The sequence below is a fragment of the Ambystoma mexicanum genome, chromosome 6p, assembly GCF_040938575.1.
Source record: "Ambystoma mexicanum isolate Mex_15411 chromosome 6p, UKY_AmexF1_1, whole genome shotgun sequence".
NCBI lineage: Eukaryota > Metazoa > Chordata > Amphibia > Caudata > Ambystomatidae > Ambystoma > Ambystoma mexicanum.
This window is the reverse complement of record NC_090935.1, coordinates 99,761,812-99,779,791: the sequence shown is the minus strand read 5'-3', so window position 1 is coordinate 99,779,791 and position 17,980 is coordinate 99,761,812. Positions and strand designations below refer to the sequence as shown.

Here is a 17,980-nt window from a genome sequence, read left to right as displayed (position 1 = left end):
GGCAGAGTTTGTGTCCTAATGTTTTAAAAATAGGCTCACCTTTTACTGGTGTTAATTGAAGCAGATCTCCAAAAACAATAATGTGTTTTCCTCCAAAGAGCTCTTCATAGTCTGTTTTGAGTACTTCTTGTAATCTGAGGTGAATCAAAGCTAACATCAGGTTGGAGACCATGCTCACTTCATCTATTAGTAGCATTTTCATTTGTTTCAATACTCTGTGTAATTCCATTGCAGCTTCTGCAGAAAGTTTGTTATAGTCTAATTTGTTCTGGTGTTCTACTGGTAATAGTAGTAATCGGTGTAATGTAACACCACCTATGTTGTCGGCAGCTAAACCTGTGGGGTCAGTGACAACAGCTGACAGTTTGTTGTTTGTCAATTGTTGAAGGAACTTACTAAAATTTTGATTAGGAATGTTTTGCCAGAACCAGCTCCACCACTGACGTACAGTAGTATAGGTTTATAATTATGGCAGGAACATTCTTTATTTTCATGTTTTACACCATGTGCAATTTGTTTTGTTACTTCTTGAAAAATGCTACTTTGCTCATTGTTTAGCTTTGATTGTAGTATAGTTAAGTCTTCTTTATATTCACACATGACACGTGGTGTTTTCTACTTCTATCATAGCTAATTCTGCCTCATTTATTATTAGTGGTTCTCCCAGTGGTTCTTGGCTTCCTGTGACAGAAGGTTGACTACTGTCAGGAGTGTCCTTATCTAGTTGGGCCTGGAGTTCCTCTTCGTGTTGCTGTTCATTGTGCAACATTGTTATGTACTGTGTAAAGTTTAGATCAGTTATAGTGCTTTCATTTGCTTTGAAAGCGTCTTCATATGAGTCATAGTTATCTTCTTCTTTTCTCCATGGTTTGAAGAGTTGTAGCAGGGACATGTAATATACTTCTTTAGGATAAGGGGTCTTTAATGACAATTTGATATGATTAATTAAATTTGGTTTGGTGAGTTTTACTAAGCTGCCTTCACAGTTTGTCACTCTGTATTTACCGTTTTTTTCATCAGGTTTTATATTATTTTAGTATGTGTAGTTTTGGGCTATGTGGTATAGACACATGGTTTCCAAAGTGGTACTCCTGTTTGGGTAGTATGTGTCCAATAAATTGTTTTTTAAAATGTCTTGGCTGTTGGGATCATGTTTGGCTATTGTTTCTATATCTTCGTATGATTTTAGAACTCTTTTTCTAGTTTTAGCTGGACCAAGACTTAGCCATACTATATTTTCAGAATCACCATACAGTGCAGTACCAGTTAAACGATCAGCTGCTTCATAGGATCCACATTCTCTATGGGACAGCATTTTTATGCCCAAGCTGTATAATTTTTGAGATATTGTTTTATCTGATGATGGATCATTCCAGAGGTCTTGGAGCTCTGTCTTTTCTGCTTTAGTTAAGTATGCTGTGACATATTGTGCAACTGCAGTAGAATTGTATGCAATGTACTGCACATCTATGTTTGCATTCCATAAGTGGGCAATGGTTGCATTGTAATCATTGATATATTTTTCTTCTTCTTTTCTTTTTATGTAATATGTATTTTTAGGTGACTTACCTTTAACACTATGTCTAACTGAAGACATGAGGTTGTTCACTTGACCTGTATTTGTAACTGGTCTAGGGAAACCAAATCGGCATTTGTTGTAGTATTTCCCTTTGTTTTTGTATTTGCGACGACAATATTTGCCACATTTGTATCTTTGAAATTGTTAAATCTGTGCATGAAGATCACTATTTTTGGATTCCGATGGAATTTCACAAGGGACATATTTTTCAATAAACTGTAAAACAGTGGCATCACTGTCTTGACCAAATTTAGGAGCATCTTTAATCCATAAAAGCATGTGGATATGTGGTGCTCCTCTGGCTTGGTATTCTTTTCTCCAAAAGAAGTGTTGCACTTCTCTAAGGGGAGGAACAGTTTTATTACAAATAAAATGTAGCATAGCAATGAACCGATGGTGAAATTATCTTGAAACATTAACAGGATCCAGAGAACAAAGTTCTCTAGGTGTTAGTATATCTGTTTGTTTTGTTTTTGTTTGATATGCGTAGGAAATCATGTAAATCTTCCCATGCATATTCTGCACAACTTAATGTAACAAACCAAGTGGGTGGCCCAAGGTTTCTGATCATACAACGTACATCTCCATGATGTCGAAACCAGTACTCTTTAGTACCACGCATATTTGCTAATTTATTTGTAATATTTGATTGTAAAACCTCATCTTTTTGTTGCACTTTTTGTAATAATTTTGTAGCTGTCATATTTTGAAAGTGTGATCTTGATTTTAATGTGTGCAACTCCGTAACATAAAGTTGCTAGTTCACTTTCAAAGAGTAGGTGGAATATGTATTCCCAGATTTAGACAAAATGTGGATCTTCACAATACATCCGTAAGGAGCGGTATTCTAATGCTGATATTTGAATAGGTCTATCATCGTACCTTCCTCCTTTGCCAGTAGGAAAGAGTAGAGGAAAAAAACGTGCTTCTATACTTTTTTTCCCATATGCCGATTGGTGATCCTTTTGTTTGACGCATTTGGTATGTTTCCAGTGCATCTTCTATGATGTCATTAGAGTGCAATGGATGAATTGTTTAATGGTCTAAAGTGTTTGATATTTTAGCAGGATCTAGTAGCTCAAATTGACCAGCTTCGTGTCTCTTGCATTATTTCAGTTGTATCCTTCAAATTGTCTTCAATATTAATTTCTTTGTAATATTCATTATTCTCTTTAAGATATTGCAAGGCTTCTCTAACTTTATGTAAATCTACCAGCTGTTGGCAATTTTTTTTGTCTTTTGTAGGTACTCCATTTACCAAGATAATGAAAGATTGTTGCATTGGACGTTGCACTCCTAGAGTGTGCACATTTTCTTTTAGATCTAATGGTAAATACACTACTTTTCCATTAATACCTTTCACTAATTCAGAGGGAGGTAATTTTGCAGTTTTTGGTTGAAGGCGTATTATTGCTTGAAATGGGTGCACTGTTTGAATTATGATGCTCTCATATAAATTAAGTTGTTGAAGGGGTTTTGGTAGTGGATATAATTCCAAATTATTTGTGATAGCACGTGAAGGAGTTTGGTTGTTTGTTTTGTAGTGCAGTAACCATCAGTTATTTCGTATTTGTTTTCTGCTATAAGGTAGAGAGCTAATTCAAACCATTTAGAATCTTCATTGTCTTCTATTTTGTATGATAGGTCTACAGTTTGTGTTGCTTTTATAAAAAGTTCTGCAGCATTATACACACACATGGTTTGGTACTTCAGCTGATGTACTTTTAAATTTGAGTATTTCTTTTTTGTATGTGTGTAGTAAAAGTTTGCCATGTGTAGAATTGTTACTAATTTGGTTTACAGCTATTTCATTCTGTAAGTGGGTTTCACTTCCAAAATATTTTTTCTGAATATAGTCGATTTCTTCTAGTAGGTCTTTTGCTGTACCATGTAGAAGAATGTTATTTAAATTGGCTAGTGCTAAAGCAGAACTTTTAGCATAGTACAGTTTATAAACTAAATTTCTTATAGTTGAATGATGTGTTGATATCCTTTTGATATCATGTAAGGTGGTTTTGCAAGTAGGTCCTGTAATGCAGGCCAATGAATGTCCTTGTAGTCCTGTGTACTTGCGTACTGGACAGGTATCCATATTTTGCAGTAGTTTCATTTTGATTTTGTCTTTGATTTTCACATATTGATTAAGGAATTGGCGTAAAGACTTGAAAAATTGTTTGGGAATGTTCCACATTGACGTGCATGGCCATTTGTACACTAGACGTTCTGATTCAATTGAATGGAGGGGTAATTCTAAGTTTTTATGGCATATTTTTGTAAGGAGTACTTCTTGTTCCGTTATGGTATTAACTTTTTCATAACCTCGACCACTGCAATTGTATTTGTTTGCTTTTGTTTGTACGCTTCTTCATTAAAGTATGGTTCTGTGCTCGTAGTGTGACTCCATTCACCTCCGCAGATACTTAAGAAGTTCTTTCTGTTGACATTTCATTTATTGAGAAGTTTTTTTTTTGTAATTTAGTTATTAGTTTTGTTAGTGGTTTCATTTTGTTTAACACTAAAATAAATAACTTTCTTTTCAGAAGAATTGCACTGTCTATCAACGCTTCTAAGATTAATTTCCTATGATGGGTTTTAAGCGTTGAACCTGGTTTCTCTCCTGTTTTTATAAGATTTTGAAGGACTTTGTGACGGAACATTTTGGCTAAAATACTTTTCTTGGTATGATTACTTTGAACTATATCAAGGTTTAAAGAAGCAGTTTTATCTGTAGTGATAACTGATTTTCTGTTAATTGTTTTTTGGTTTGGTTTACATTTTGATAGAGGAGGCAAAGTTTTTGTACTTCTTCTTTTGTTTCACTAAATGACTGTATTAGCTGTTTTGTTTCAACTTTCTTTACAAATTGTGCTAGAGATGGATGCTTATGTTGGACACTTTTGTTTTCATTTGCTCTACTTCTGCGTTGCTTTCTACGGACTTGATTTTTGGTAGGCATTCTTTAGTGTCTGTTGAAAGAAATAAAGGTATGGGTTGGGGAGTTCTGCAATGTATGTGTGCTGTGTGCATGAGTGTTTGAGTAAGATGATAAAGGTGTATGTAATGGTGTGTGATTTTGTATTGGGAACTACAACTAGTAGGGATGGGTATTCTTGAATTAATGTGTTACTATACTGGGGTTCAGAGGACAGAAAAAGTAAGCTAGTGGTGTGGAGAAGTATAAATAGTATATCTAATGCTATACAATTAAAACATTTGTTTGTTCTATAATTTCTAAATTCTAGCGTTTGAGTTGGGTAATTAGTGTGTCAAAAAATAGGAATTTGTGTGCCATTCTGACTGTAAATCGCTGATTAAGACATGGGGATTTGTGGACAGGATAGTGCAGAATCTCTATTTTTAGGCACAGAAATAGCATGAATTAACCTTACAGTGTGTTTGAGTAATAATATATTCAACGTTCTTTTTTCTAAAATGAGCAGGTTACTTCTTAGTTCTTCTTTGTACTTCAAAGTCGGCTGCTTCTTTTCAGGAGAATGGTCTTCACTGCAATTGTAAAAGAAACAAATGAGTAATTTTTTTTGTATATAGCACTGTTTTTAATTTTTAATTGGCATCCTCAGAGCCTTTCTCAAAGCCATTAAAACGATCTTATTTACATAAGATACGTTGCACCAGTTGAATACATATATGTTCTTAATGAACAAATTGTATTGCAATTACTAACTGTAGCAAATAAAATATCTTTACTATGTCTTGTGAAATTTATAATGTAGCACTGAATACCATTATTCCTGTAACTAAGCTCTTCCACGTAATAGTGCCTCAATGTAATGGGCTGCTTGTCCTATATAAATGTAAGTAATTAAGTAAATAAATAAAGAAATAAAAACAAATATGTAATTGTACAAGTATTATTATTTGAGATTTGAATGTAGTGTGCATGCAATTTTGTTTGACTATATGTAGTCTATATTTCATTTTAAAATGTTAGTTTAACATGATTTGAGTGTGTGTGTGTGTGCATAAAGAAATTCAATAGTATAAAGGTTTGTAAGTGACAGTTGATTTTAGGAGATTGAAATAAAGACAGATTCATTTTACAGATTATACAAGCTAAAAGTCAGTTAGAAAATGTGTTCATGTACTGTACAGAAAATATGCTTACCTGTAGTTTGTGTTCATGCATATGGATATGCATGGAGCTGCAAGTAGAAATCTTGGAGACTTGTACAGTATTTCTTGTAGATGGTGCTTACCAATGATATGACACTTGTACTCCGAGGGATTCACAGTACATTTGCAGTGCTGATCTATGATGATGCAGTTAGATGTAGAGATCTCGAATGTGATTGGTGGATGGTCATGTGACTTCTTAGCTACATTCAATGAGGGAATGGCATAGAGAGTGAAGTGGAAATGGTAGAAGGGCTGTTCATGTTACGATATGTCCGTGGACATGGCGGTAGTTCGCGGACATCGGGTGTTACATCCGGGGATTTTTGGGTTCAGAAGTCATGCAAATGAGAATGAGCACTGAAAGGGATTGGTCAGGAAAGTTTAGTGGGTGAGTTGTGCCAGGAGAGACCTTCTCAGATACTCTTTTTGTTGAGAGAAGAACAGATCGCTATGGCTGTGTGTTTCAGAAAACAGATTGTTTAGATTTTGGGAGACTCATGGATACATTGGTTTAACCCTTTAAGTGCCAAGGGCGAGGTATCTCGTCCTTGACAGTGCACACGCAGTGCCAAGGACGAGATAGCTCGTCCTTTTCGGCACCTTGTTTTGAGCGCAGGGATCGCTCAAAACTCTAATCCACCCCCCGGGCTATGTGAGGGGGAGGTCCCCCCTCACTGCCAGGGGGCTGGATTACCTTCAGTTTCACGTCGGCGTGCGTAACGCACGTCGGCGTGAAACTGAAAGTAAATCCACCGCAGCAGCCATTTTCGGCTGCTGCGGTGGATGAGAAGGTGAGTTCCCTTCTTTGTCAGCCTCGATCTCCGGCTGTATTTCAAGCCGGAGATCGAGGCGGGTATCGTGAGATTCTCCCCTTTCCAACGATACCAATTGTGTGGCATTGCTGCCCGCGGATCGGGCGCAAGGCGCCTCGATCCGCGGGCAGCAACGTCACGGATCAAGTGAAGATCCATTTGTGACGCGGGGGGAGAGGGGGCTGCTTACTAGGTAAGCGGCCCCCTTTCCCCGTGGCCCCAAAGCATGGGGCCACAGCACCAGGGACCCCTGGGGGCAGATGATCACTGCCCCCAGGGGTGAAATAAAAAAATAAAAAAAAATAAATAAAAAGAAATCGAGGGAGGGGGTTTGGGGCCCTGGGGCCCACTGGACCACCAGGGATGGATCAAAAGTGGTGTCCCTGGAAAGGGGACTTTCTCCCCTTTCCAAGGATACCACATATGAGGCATTGCTGCCCGCGGATCGGGCGCAGGGCGCGCGATCCGCGGGCAGCAATGCCAGTGGATCAGCGCAGATCCATTTGTGACGCAGGGGGAGGGGGGGCTGCTTACTAGGTAAGTGGCCCCAAGACAAGAGGCCACAGCGCTAGATACCCCTGGGGGCAGATAATCACTGCCCCCAGGGGTGAAAATAAAAAAATAAAACATCAAAAAAAAATCAAGGGGAGGTGGGAGGGGGTTTGGGGCCACTGGACCACCAGGGATTGATCAAAAAGTGGTGTCCGGGGCACATTTCGGACTTTGCAGGGCTGTCTGGGTAATAAATTCTGTGGCGATGTGCGCAAATCATACCTCTGCGGATTCCCACGGGTGTCCTCTTTTCGGAAATGCATGGGGATCCCTGTTTTCCTCGGTGGCTTGGACACCCGAGGCCCATATTTGTACGTAGTGCCGGTCGGCAGAATGTCTGAGATTTCGCTCTGAAAATAGACTTGGGGTTACTTGTGTTTTAGGCTTTCCCCTTGGCGGTCAGGTAGGTGCACCCACACATGTGAGGTACCGTTTTCATCGGGACACCTGTGGGAATGCGTGACGGTAGGCCATGTGTTCTTGGGGGCGTGTTTCGATGGGTGTGTCGAGCGAAATGTGCGGAAAAAGTGTTTTTTTCCCGACATTTCGGACTTTGCGGGGCTGTCTGGGTAATAAATTCTGGGGCGATGTGCGCAAATCATACCTCTGCGGATTCCCACGGGTGTCCTCTTTTCGGAAATGCATGGGGTTCCCTGTTTTCCTCGGTGGCTTGGACACCCGAGACTCATATCTGTACGTTGTGCCGGTCGGCAGAATGTCTGAGATTTCGCTCTGAAAACATACTTGGGGTTACTTGTGTTTTAGGCTTTCCCCTTGGCGGCCAGGTAGGTGCACCCACACGTGTGAGGTACCGTTTTCATCCGGACACCTGTGGGAGCGCGGGACGGTAGGCCATGTGTTGTGTTTGTGTGGTTTTCATAACGTTTTGACCCATTTGCTGGTGCCCTTTGTCTCACAACCCTTTCTTTTCCCAAATGTGATCTACATTTAGTCGCTGCTTTAGCCACCATACACTTTTGTAACCTGCACAAGTCACCTACCCTTGAAAAGGTCTGCCTGTGTTCTTTCAAAAAATGTATGGCTGCCCTTTCTCACCACATTGGTTTTCCCAATTTACACATGCTAAGTGCGTCTGGTCAGGCCGTGAGCGTAAAACTCCTGTGTACCATGGCTCAGTGTTTGGCTTGTGGTATTGCTTGTTTTGTAAAAACACTACAAAAATTGTATGCTCTCCTAACTACAGGAGTCGGGGGAATGTAGCGGAGCATTGCTTTTCTCAAAATTCATAGAAGCCATTGCCGTACCAAGCCAACCATGTCCAACACATACCTTTTTTTTCAGTCATTTTCCCGCTTTTCCCCCATTCAATGGCAGTTTCCCCTACCTAGTTGTTGCCTGACCTATGCAAATCACCCCTTCCTAAACTTGGAATTTAGTCTACTTTTCAGAAATATATGCCTTTCTGTCCTCCAATTTGGCTTTCCTGCCCTTTTCTTCCATTCCGTCCATGCATGTCCAATTGGCAAAAATGGCAAAAATCGCCTACTTCTCACAAAACGGTTGATAACCACATCAAAATATTTTTTTTTCCATTTCCACTCAACCTGTTCCTGAAAGCCACGAAATTGGGGAACTCGGCACAGCAAACCATTTGTTGCTAGCTCTTACAAGGAAAAAACCACAGGCTTCTTTGTACATCATTTTATTGGCATTTTTTGAAAAAACCCAAAGTTTTCGCACTTTTTCCTTATTTCCTCTCGCCTCCCTACAGCAACCTGGGATTCCTGGGTGGCGTTACGACCGCCTACATGTGGGGAAAAAAAGGAGCCAAATTTGGCCGAGATATCTCATGTAACAAAAAAGTTACAAGCCATTGAATGGCCACATACCAAAATCACCAAAAAAGGCCCTGGCACTGGGGAGAAATACCCATGGCACTTAAAGGGTTAAGGTGCATGCAGAAACCTGTGGAGTAGCTGTAGATCTTCAATTCCCACATGTGGAAGTACACTGGCATGGAGTACGTGGAATGAAGTGGTTGGACTTGTTAGCTCCCTGTGCTACTTTGGAGACAGAGCAACATCCAGATATAATTATAATTCATTGTGGAGGGAACAGTTTAGGACATGTGTCTGGAATTTCTTTGCAATTTGCAATGAAAGAAGGACTTGGGAAGGTCATGGACATGCTTCCAAATTCTCAAGTAATTTTTTCACGGATTGCGCAGAGACAAATGTGGCTTCATTCTTCTTCGTTTGTTCCACAAATGGAGAAAGCAAGGCGCAATGTCAATAAGGCTGTTTGTGCCTTTCTAAGAGATTTTGGCATGTCCTCTTTTCACAATGAAAATATTATGTTTCGTAGTACATACATTTTTCGCAGAGATGGAGTACATCTAACTTATGCTGGCAATCAGATTTTTCTAAGAAACATACAAAATGCATTGCAACGTTTTTCTAGAATTACAGCATCCATTTTGAAGTAGGTGTTGAGTATTTATAATTTTTGAAACACAAATACCTCCCAAAGGCTCTTTTCAGAGCCAGCACTTCCTCCCAGAGAAAATTGCAATGCTTAAGATAGGGCAGCACCCCAAAATTTTAGATGTCCGCGGACTGTCCGCGGACTTCTAAAAAAATACAAAGGGCCCTGCTTCATTTATTTTCACTTCTATTTTTTAACTGTGAAAGGCGGCTCTGAAAAGAGCCTTATTTATTTGTAATTTTTGTTGTTAGGAGAGGAAAGGAGGGTGAAGGGGGGACACCAACCACAGGGATAAGAAAGGGCGAGCTGAGAGAGGAAGATGTAGAGTGGGTTTTATCTGGGTAGTGAGCAGGTCTTCTCGTGCTCTGAGACGATAGTCTCAAAAGCACTACGAAGTCGCTCCCCCCTGCAGAGTACTGTGTCACAGTACATACACACAACTGTGACTCTCGAAAGGTAAGGGTCATCAGCATTATGTATGGCCTGTGAGGCAGCTTGAGGAAGACGCTGCCCCACAGAGGTGTTCCTTGTGGTGACAGAATCGGAAACGGAGGATGAAGTAGAGGAAATCAACCTACTAGGCTCCTCGTAAGGTACAACCCTGCGAATGGCCCCAGAGTGAAATGACCTGAGGTGTCGCTTCATGGTTGTGGTCCCAAAGCTGTACGAACCATGCCTCCCGCGACTGAGTACCATTTTGCACTCATTACAGGTGACTCGGTTTGCACGAGCCTTAGGACCATTCCCATGAATGGTAAATAACCGCCACACCCAAGATTCATGCCTAGTGCGGGTAGTAGGGATTTCCACTACCTCATTCTCGTCATCCTCTTCTTCCTCCTCTGCATCCTCACTCCTGTTCCTCTTCAGGCCCTTGGGGAGGTGGTGGTGGAGGGGGTGGGGGTGGTGCTGAAGCAGGTGCAGCGCCAGGTGGCAGTAGTGCAGCCATGGATGCCATCTCGATGATGGTGTAATCTGCAGGTGGCAGCAAAAATCGCTGTGTTCTGAAGAATAGCCAGAAACACAATGAGAATAAGCCCTAGGGCATGGTCTTTTATAGGAGTGCTTGTACACGGTTCGCGGACATGTGCGCTGTCCGCGGACAGATCGAACCCAATAAAAGGTTCAATAGGTTTCAAAATGTATGTAGAAACTAAACTCAGGATTAGTATGTGGGACTTGTGCTATGGTGAGTTTTAATTGAGAAATATTGTGGATTACTTGAAAATGTACTTTTAAATTGTTCGGGGACACGAACAGTGTCCGCATTCAGAACACGCGATCAGCGTGGGCGCGGTCACATGATCGCTCCACAAACCTGTTTGCAAAGGAAGCGGCTGTCCGCAGGACACCAAATGCACGGACATTGGTTTGTGCATGTGTGTTGATGTCCTACCTACACAGTTCGGGTCCTGAAGTAATTAAAAATGCGTCACACGAACAGTTACGGACAACCGTTTGTTCTTAGAACAGTTTAACTTCCTTGCGAACAACACGGACAGACATAGCGTCCTCAGGACACCTCCATTTTTGTTTATTTACGAACATTTCGGGACACCGCTTGTGTTCTTAGAACACTTTCAACTTGCTAGCGAGCACTACGGACAGGTATAGTGTTCTTCAGGACACCTCCATTTTAATTTAGTTACAAACATTTCAGAACAACCGCGCTGTCCGCGGACACCTAAATTGTTGTTTTTTTTTTTTTTAAACTGAAACTAATTACAACACAATATAAAAGTTTAAGTTTATTTAACATATATTAACAATTTATGACAGAGAAGGAGAGGCAGAAACGGAAACAAAAACAGGAGAATTAGTGGTTTCAACATGATTGGTATCAGGTGAAGAAGGGATGGAAGTCTCATCAAAACGTTTTGGGTTATGGAGAGGGTTTGAGGATAATTGACTGGGATATGGTGAAGAGGGACAAGTACATGTGGGACAATGCTATGAGGTTTTTGTTTTAAAATGATCCTCAACAAAAGTTTTCAAATTATTAAAATTGGTCAACAATAAATCCATTTTTTCTTTTATGCTTTCAAAAGTGTTATCCGTAACAGTTTCTTCAGAGGTATTTTCTATTTTGGTATGCTCTGTACAAAAAATATATATATATATGTTAAATATATATAAAATAATAATAATGAAATGGTTTATATTGTAAAGTGTGTACCATTTAGCTTCACTATCTTCTGACATTTCGTCATGTGGGAAGTGCTCCTCTAGCCATTCCAGAGTACTAGACATTAATATGAGTAAAATGAAGTACACTTACTATTTCAGGTAACATATGTTCTGAATACTCTGTAGGTCTGGCCTTGCTCTTAGTTGTGGAGTGTCTGTTAGGTAATTATGTTGGAAGCCAATTTATCTTCATTTGGTATATTCCATTTTAGAACATATTGCATTTAAATGAATGGTTAGTGTTTTACATATATGGGTTACATTTCTTATGTATTTACTACATATAATATGTATGTGTGCTACTTTGTGAATTTTTTTAATGTTACTATGTTATAATATAACAATTAAACATACCCCCCCAGACTTTTTAGGTAGTGGTACTGTTGTCCGAACATGGCTGTGGACATCAAAAAAGTTTGCTGACATCAAATTCAGTAGAAGGGGTTCAGTATGTTCTATATTACATGTACATAAAGTCAAAGTTATTATTGTTAAGTTGCGCTACTAAAAACCTATGAAATTCAGTGAAAAAAAACTTGTTAAAGGGACGTTATGGTTCCAAGTAAAACCGAAAAACCCCTGAAATTCGCCGGTTATGGTAAGCTAAGCAACCATAACTCGCGCCACCACCATGCACTGCTAAGACTAACTCCCATGACATCAAAGATGACATCACAAATGTCATTGATGACATCACTGATGACATCACATGTCTGGCTCATCCTTTTTTTCTTTTGCTGACATATCTAGGCCACATGGTTTTCTTCAGTAACAGTCAGAAACTAAACATTTTATTTTATTTGTAGAAGTAGCCTTCAAGTAGGTTCTTACAGTAATTCCCTTAGTCCAGTCACATCATATGAAACATATACATAGGGGAAGACAAAAGCTTGAAAGACAGCAATCCTTTTTGTGCATAAAGATAATCAATAGACTTATGAGCACTTTCTGATAGTTCTGTTGTTTTTTTATGGCTGTACGTTCCCTGTATATGGTCATATTTGTATACATTGTACTCACACTACATTCCTTAGGGTCCAATAACATCAAGTGATACATATACATAGGGTAAATAGCAGCTTTGAAAGAGAGCAATCATTTATTTGCATGAAAATAATCAGTTAGGTTATGAATTGTTTCTGCTACTACTTGTGCTTTTTTGCTAACCTCACTTTCCCTGTATATACCCATATAGGTATGTGTTCTTGTCTCTTTGTGTTTTGTCTATAGTAATGCAATTATGTAATACATGGGTTTTATTAGCTACTTATTACATATTTCACAGTACACAAAAATCTATTAAGAAAACAATTATCATTTCACTATTCAACATATTAACATTACAAATATTATACCTTCATCTTGTACGCTGCACACAATGCTATGTTTCTGCATGAGTAGCTTAGTATACTAGATAGAAGCCATAATATAATGCTATTTATATCAATGCATCGTTCAATGCACTAATTAGGGTATGATATTTATTGCAATGATCCTTGGCACTTTTTTCGCAACATTATAATAAGAATTCCTTGTACACATATTTCATGAAAAGTACATACACATGTGATGTCATCTTTGATGTCGTGGGTGTTAATCTTAGCAGTGCACGGGGGTGGCACGAGTTATGGTTGCTTAGATTACCATAATTGGCGAATTTCAGGGTTTTTTCGGTTTTACTTGGAACCATAACGTCCCTTTAACAAAGTTTTTTTCATATATCCAGAGGTGTCTTCTCTCTAAGCATCCACTGGTGTTTTTTCTCTGTATGTAGCCGCTTGTGTTTGTTTACACTCATGTCTTTTCCCTGTAGGTATCCATTTTTGTCTATTGTCTGTAAATATCGTTTGCTGTCTTTTCTCTTAAAATATGTGACATGATCCACTGTCTCTTTAAACTACTGTGTGCACTACTCATTTTAAAGATAAGTGCAAGCTTTAGAGGCACGTGGGGTAATGAGATATTATTCATAAATCCCAGGGATCTCCTGCTACCTTAGGGAGCCCCGGGGTTTGTCTTGAGTTCACCCTCCGCCTTGGGACTAGACTGGACCTGCGGTGAGTGGGGTCCGCAACAAATGGCTGTGGGTGCTGGGTCTTGGGCAGACATTGGAAAGCGATGCATTCCACCCCCACTCCCCATGAGCAAGCCTGTTCCTTTATATCAGAGTGATATTTAGATTTTGTTTTTTTCATTTCCACAGACTTATATCGGAGATATCCTGATTGCCATTAACCCTTTCCGGACACTTCCCATCTATGAGAAGTCGGTAAGTACTTATACGCCTGTTTTCCATTGTAATGTCTGCTTCTCTCTTGGCCATTTCGACTTTCAGAGAGCTGTGTGAGGCAGGACTGCCTAGTACGTTAAATCTAGATCCACAGCCTTCCCCTCGGGCCTCCCAAAGCCTAATCTCGCAGGGAATCCCAGCACAGGCTTGAGAGACTGTAAGGGTGCATGAGAAAGAACACACAAAAAGGAAGGATTTACACACATACATTGTATACTAGCTATACCTGGTGAATCAAAGGCGGATCACGTACATGCTCTCACTCTTATCTCCCTTTCACCCCCCCCCCTCCTAGCCCCTTCCCTCTCCTCCCTCTCTCCCCATTCTTTCTGGCTCACTATGTCTGTGTCCCATTTTATGTGGGCAAGAATGCTAATATACCAACTCCAGGTGCACAAGAAAACCCAGCTTTATTCCGAATACAGTCAGACACTGGGAGAGAGTATAAAAGACAGTCTCAAAATGGCATTAGAAACAACAGGTTTTTAAACCAGAAAATCATCATAGCTGATGTCACAGTTAGTTCTGATCATAAAACCTCTAGTCTCAATTTTTATTTGATTGTTGAGTATATAACATAATTTATAAGTAAACCCTTTTATAATTGGCCCTTCTACAACCAGTAACCCCTTCTATGATCAACGCTCTAGAGATATTTCAATCTAACATGCTATTGGTTGGAATTATACTACATTTGTTGATAAGAAGAACACACTTTGACTGGTCAGTCGTTTGCTCATCCGACCTTGAACACTTTTTTGCAGTGCCAATTATGGGGTGAGGAAGGAGAGATGGGTGAATCGCTATGATCCAGTTTAAAGAAGCCACTCCCCTCTGTTCCCAGGCCTGAGGTCTTATCTGCCGGTCTTGTCTGTGTCCTTGGTGTGTTGTCTGTGTATCTTGTTGTGCTAAGGAAATGGCAGGTGAACTACCTAATTTGGCCTAGAATAAATTACCATTTTGTGGATCACATGATAGAGGATCACTGTTCAGAGCTCAATTCGATTTTACTTATTGGATTTTGTACCATCCTAACGGGTGTGCTTTCCTTCGGCAGCCACTTGGGGTGCTGTCTATTCATTCATTATGGGATCAATTGGCATGGTAGGCACTTGCACCCAGCATTCAAGGATAGGTGTATTTCTCACTGCTACCAATTGAAACTAATGGACTTCTGGTGTGCTAAGCAGAACTACCCTCTGCACTCTGACCTTGGTGTCGGGGGCTCACCTGAGCATCGTGAAGCCTGGAAACTTGTCTTAAGTAATATTATGTCAGGCTGCAGTCTTTCAGAGTTGAGGCCTAGCAGAGTTTGGTCTGAGTAATGGCAGTATTTTTGTTCCCCTTCTGCCATGTTGTGGTCTTCAAGTCTTGCATGTTAATTATCTTGTCTACATGTATGTGTTCTTCATGTTTACGTGTGAGCGTTCTTCATGTCTGTGTGTTCTTTGTGTCTGTTGCGCGTGCTTCGTTTGTGTTGCCATTTCATTATTCCCTGCCTGTATATTTGATGAAATGCAACTACCTATCGCCCTACTTGTATCGCACAATCCATTCTACTCTTAATGATAACGACATTGCCCTTAGTGTTTTACTAACAGCTTACTCGACATTCCTCATCTTATACTTTCGTTCATGTTTGGAAACAGGTGGGGCTGTTGGGGGGCGTGACGAATACGGGTGCAACTCATCTCCATTACCACACTCCCCTCTATGGTCAATTTATTGACCACACCGACATTTTGCTGCATCCTGTCATATCCGTACCTGGGTATGCATATTTTACACTCCCCTCCCCTCAAGCTGCCTCTTTTTTGTATGTATTCTTCTGGACCACATGTCACAAAGTAGCACTCCCTATCTCCTTCACAATTAACCCAGTGCTACATGTAGTATTCATGGGTAGAGAGGCGTCACACACATAGCACCTGGGGGCCCTATTAGTCGTTCAATGACGTGCATTTCATTGGGTTAATTTTTTTGTGTGTATATGCACCACACTATCTTTACCCAGTATTACTGTCATCATGTGCTGCTCTACAGCCTTTTCACTCAGTTTTTCTACACTGTAACAATATTATTTGCAAAACGTAGTAGCCTGGTAATGCCTGGTAATATCAATACCAATACCAGGACTGCTAGTATTTTAAATGTGTTAGTCACCAATGAGAACAGGGCTTTAAACCTGTTGTCCTCATCATCTTCACTGGTTTCTTGAACCATTTTTGTGTGTAAAATTTGCAGGGATGTTATTTCTTCCGACCAGCTCCCATTCTGCTCATCGTGTGCAGGTGTAAACGTGCAGCAGCTTGAGCCAATTTCTGTGTACACGCCTCCCTCCATGGCAGTAAGGAGGTTAAGGACATACCTTTTCTGGGGAGTCATCAATTTGATGGCTCTCAGCTCTTCTTTAATTGCATTAAACCCCTTTTCTGTGGCATACAAGCCCTGTAGTAGCTCATCTAGTTATCTGCCAGCACTTGGCATTTGCTACCCCTGCATTGGAAACAGTTAGGGCTGTTGGAGGCGTAGCCAATACCTGTGCAACTCACATCTCCATCACCACAAAAGTTTCGATGTCAGGTGAGCATTTGCTAGAGCACCCGACAGTGCAGCCAGACAAAATATAAAGGTATCTTGAAAAGGGGTGTGTGTGCTGGTGCTGTTTAATGTAGAATGTGAACAGCAGAGTGACTGAGGCACCTCCTGAGGTGGTGTCTGGCTCGTATTGGGGGCCAAAGGCCAAAGATTGTCATTGCATGTGACCTGCAGGAATGTCACCATAACAATGGTCACACATGATATGTACATGGGAGCATGATTAGCTTTGTGGAGGGGTGCTGAAGTTGTGAGAAATCCTCCGGAGGTGCCAGCTTCAGGGTGTACAGCAGAATTTTTGTGATTCTCCTTTTTTTTTTTCTGGCATATGCAATTGAAATTGCCTTGGTGCTCACAGAAGAGAGTTCATTGATTTTAATGCGAGTGCAATCTTCAGGTGTTATTTTCACCCAATGGTTACAATATCGCTGTGGCTATGACAATAAATCAAATCTCAAAGTTATTTTAAGTTCTCTCGCCATGCCAACAAAAACAAAGGAAAGTGTGAGCTATAATTACTCCGATTCTATTAGAGTTCTAACATTGAACTTGGAAAAGCCGTAGACAGGCTAGTTCTCTGTACTGGTTCGGTGGGTGGCGCTCAACACTGAACTTGGTTGTTGAAAGGACCAGAAAGCGTCCTCAATGGCTTAAAAAAAAAAGCATACAATTTGCTTTTAATGTCAACTTAGTAGTGCTACTAGGCTCCACCACTTCTACATATAAAACTGTCATGTGCAAAGTGGTGGGCGCAATTGTACCCGCCTTTTGTTTTGTTAGTAGGTTGTGCCTCGTGGGACTGTTCCCCAGGGGTAGACGAAATAAAGTATAGTAATCTGGGAGAGAATGGCCTTGCACTTCTCTTTGCCTTCCTAATGGTGACTGGCTAGCTGGGATACCCTCCTGTTGAAAAAAAGAATATGACCCTTTTGAATTACGGATTGAGTTTAACAAACTCATGAGAAAAATCCACCTGAAGGAATACTTTGAAAGGGACAAGGGCTTAGAGAACACTTATGAGAGAACTCTCAACCACACAGGCTAGAGGAATCCATCCACCTTTTGCTCTCCAGCATTCAGCCATTCTCCTGAGTCCCAGGTGTTTCAACACAGAGTACTCGCTGACCTGGAAAAACTGGAAAGAAACAAGCGTAAACCTTTCCAAAACATGACCAGTGCAGAGAAGGAGGCAATTCAATCTGTAGCAACTAATGAGAACATCTTGATTAAAAAAAGCAGACAGACAAAGAAGGCACGATCGTTATCCTTAATCGGACAGACTATATCAGTGAATGTCATAGCCAATTTAACACCAATTACTATGCAAGACTACAAGAAGACCAACCAAAGATCTACAAATAATCATAATGAATAAAGTCT

The 17,980-nt window shown here is 40.4% G+C and overlaps 1 protein-coding gene across 2 annotated transcripts in view; it reads left to right on the top strand.

Moving 5' to 3' along the window:
- Positions 1-17,980, top strand: part of LOC138511235 (myosin-IIIb-like) — a 686,303-nt gene that overhangs the window by 118,789 nt on the left and 549,534 nt on the right. For both annotated transcript variants that reach the window (XM_069626778.1, XM_069626777.1), the window contains exon 2: positions 13,916-13,981. In XM_069626778.1, the coding sequence (XP_069482879.1) occupies positions 13,916-13,981 (66 nt within the window). The remainder of the gene's footprint in view (positions 1-13,915; positions 13,982-17,980) is intronic.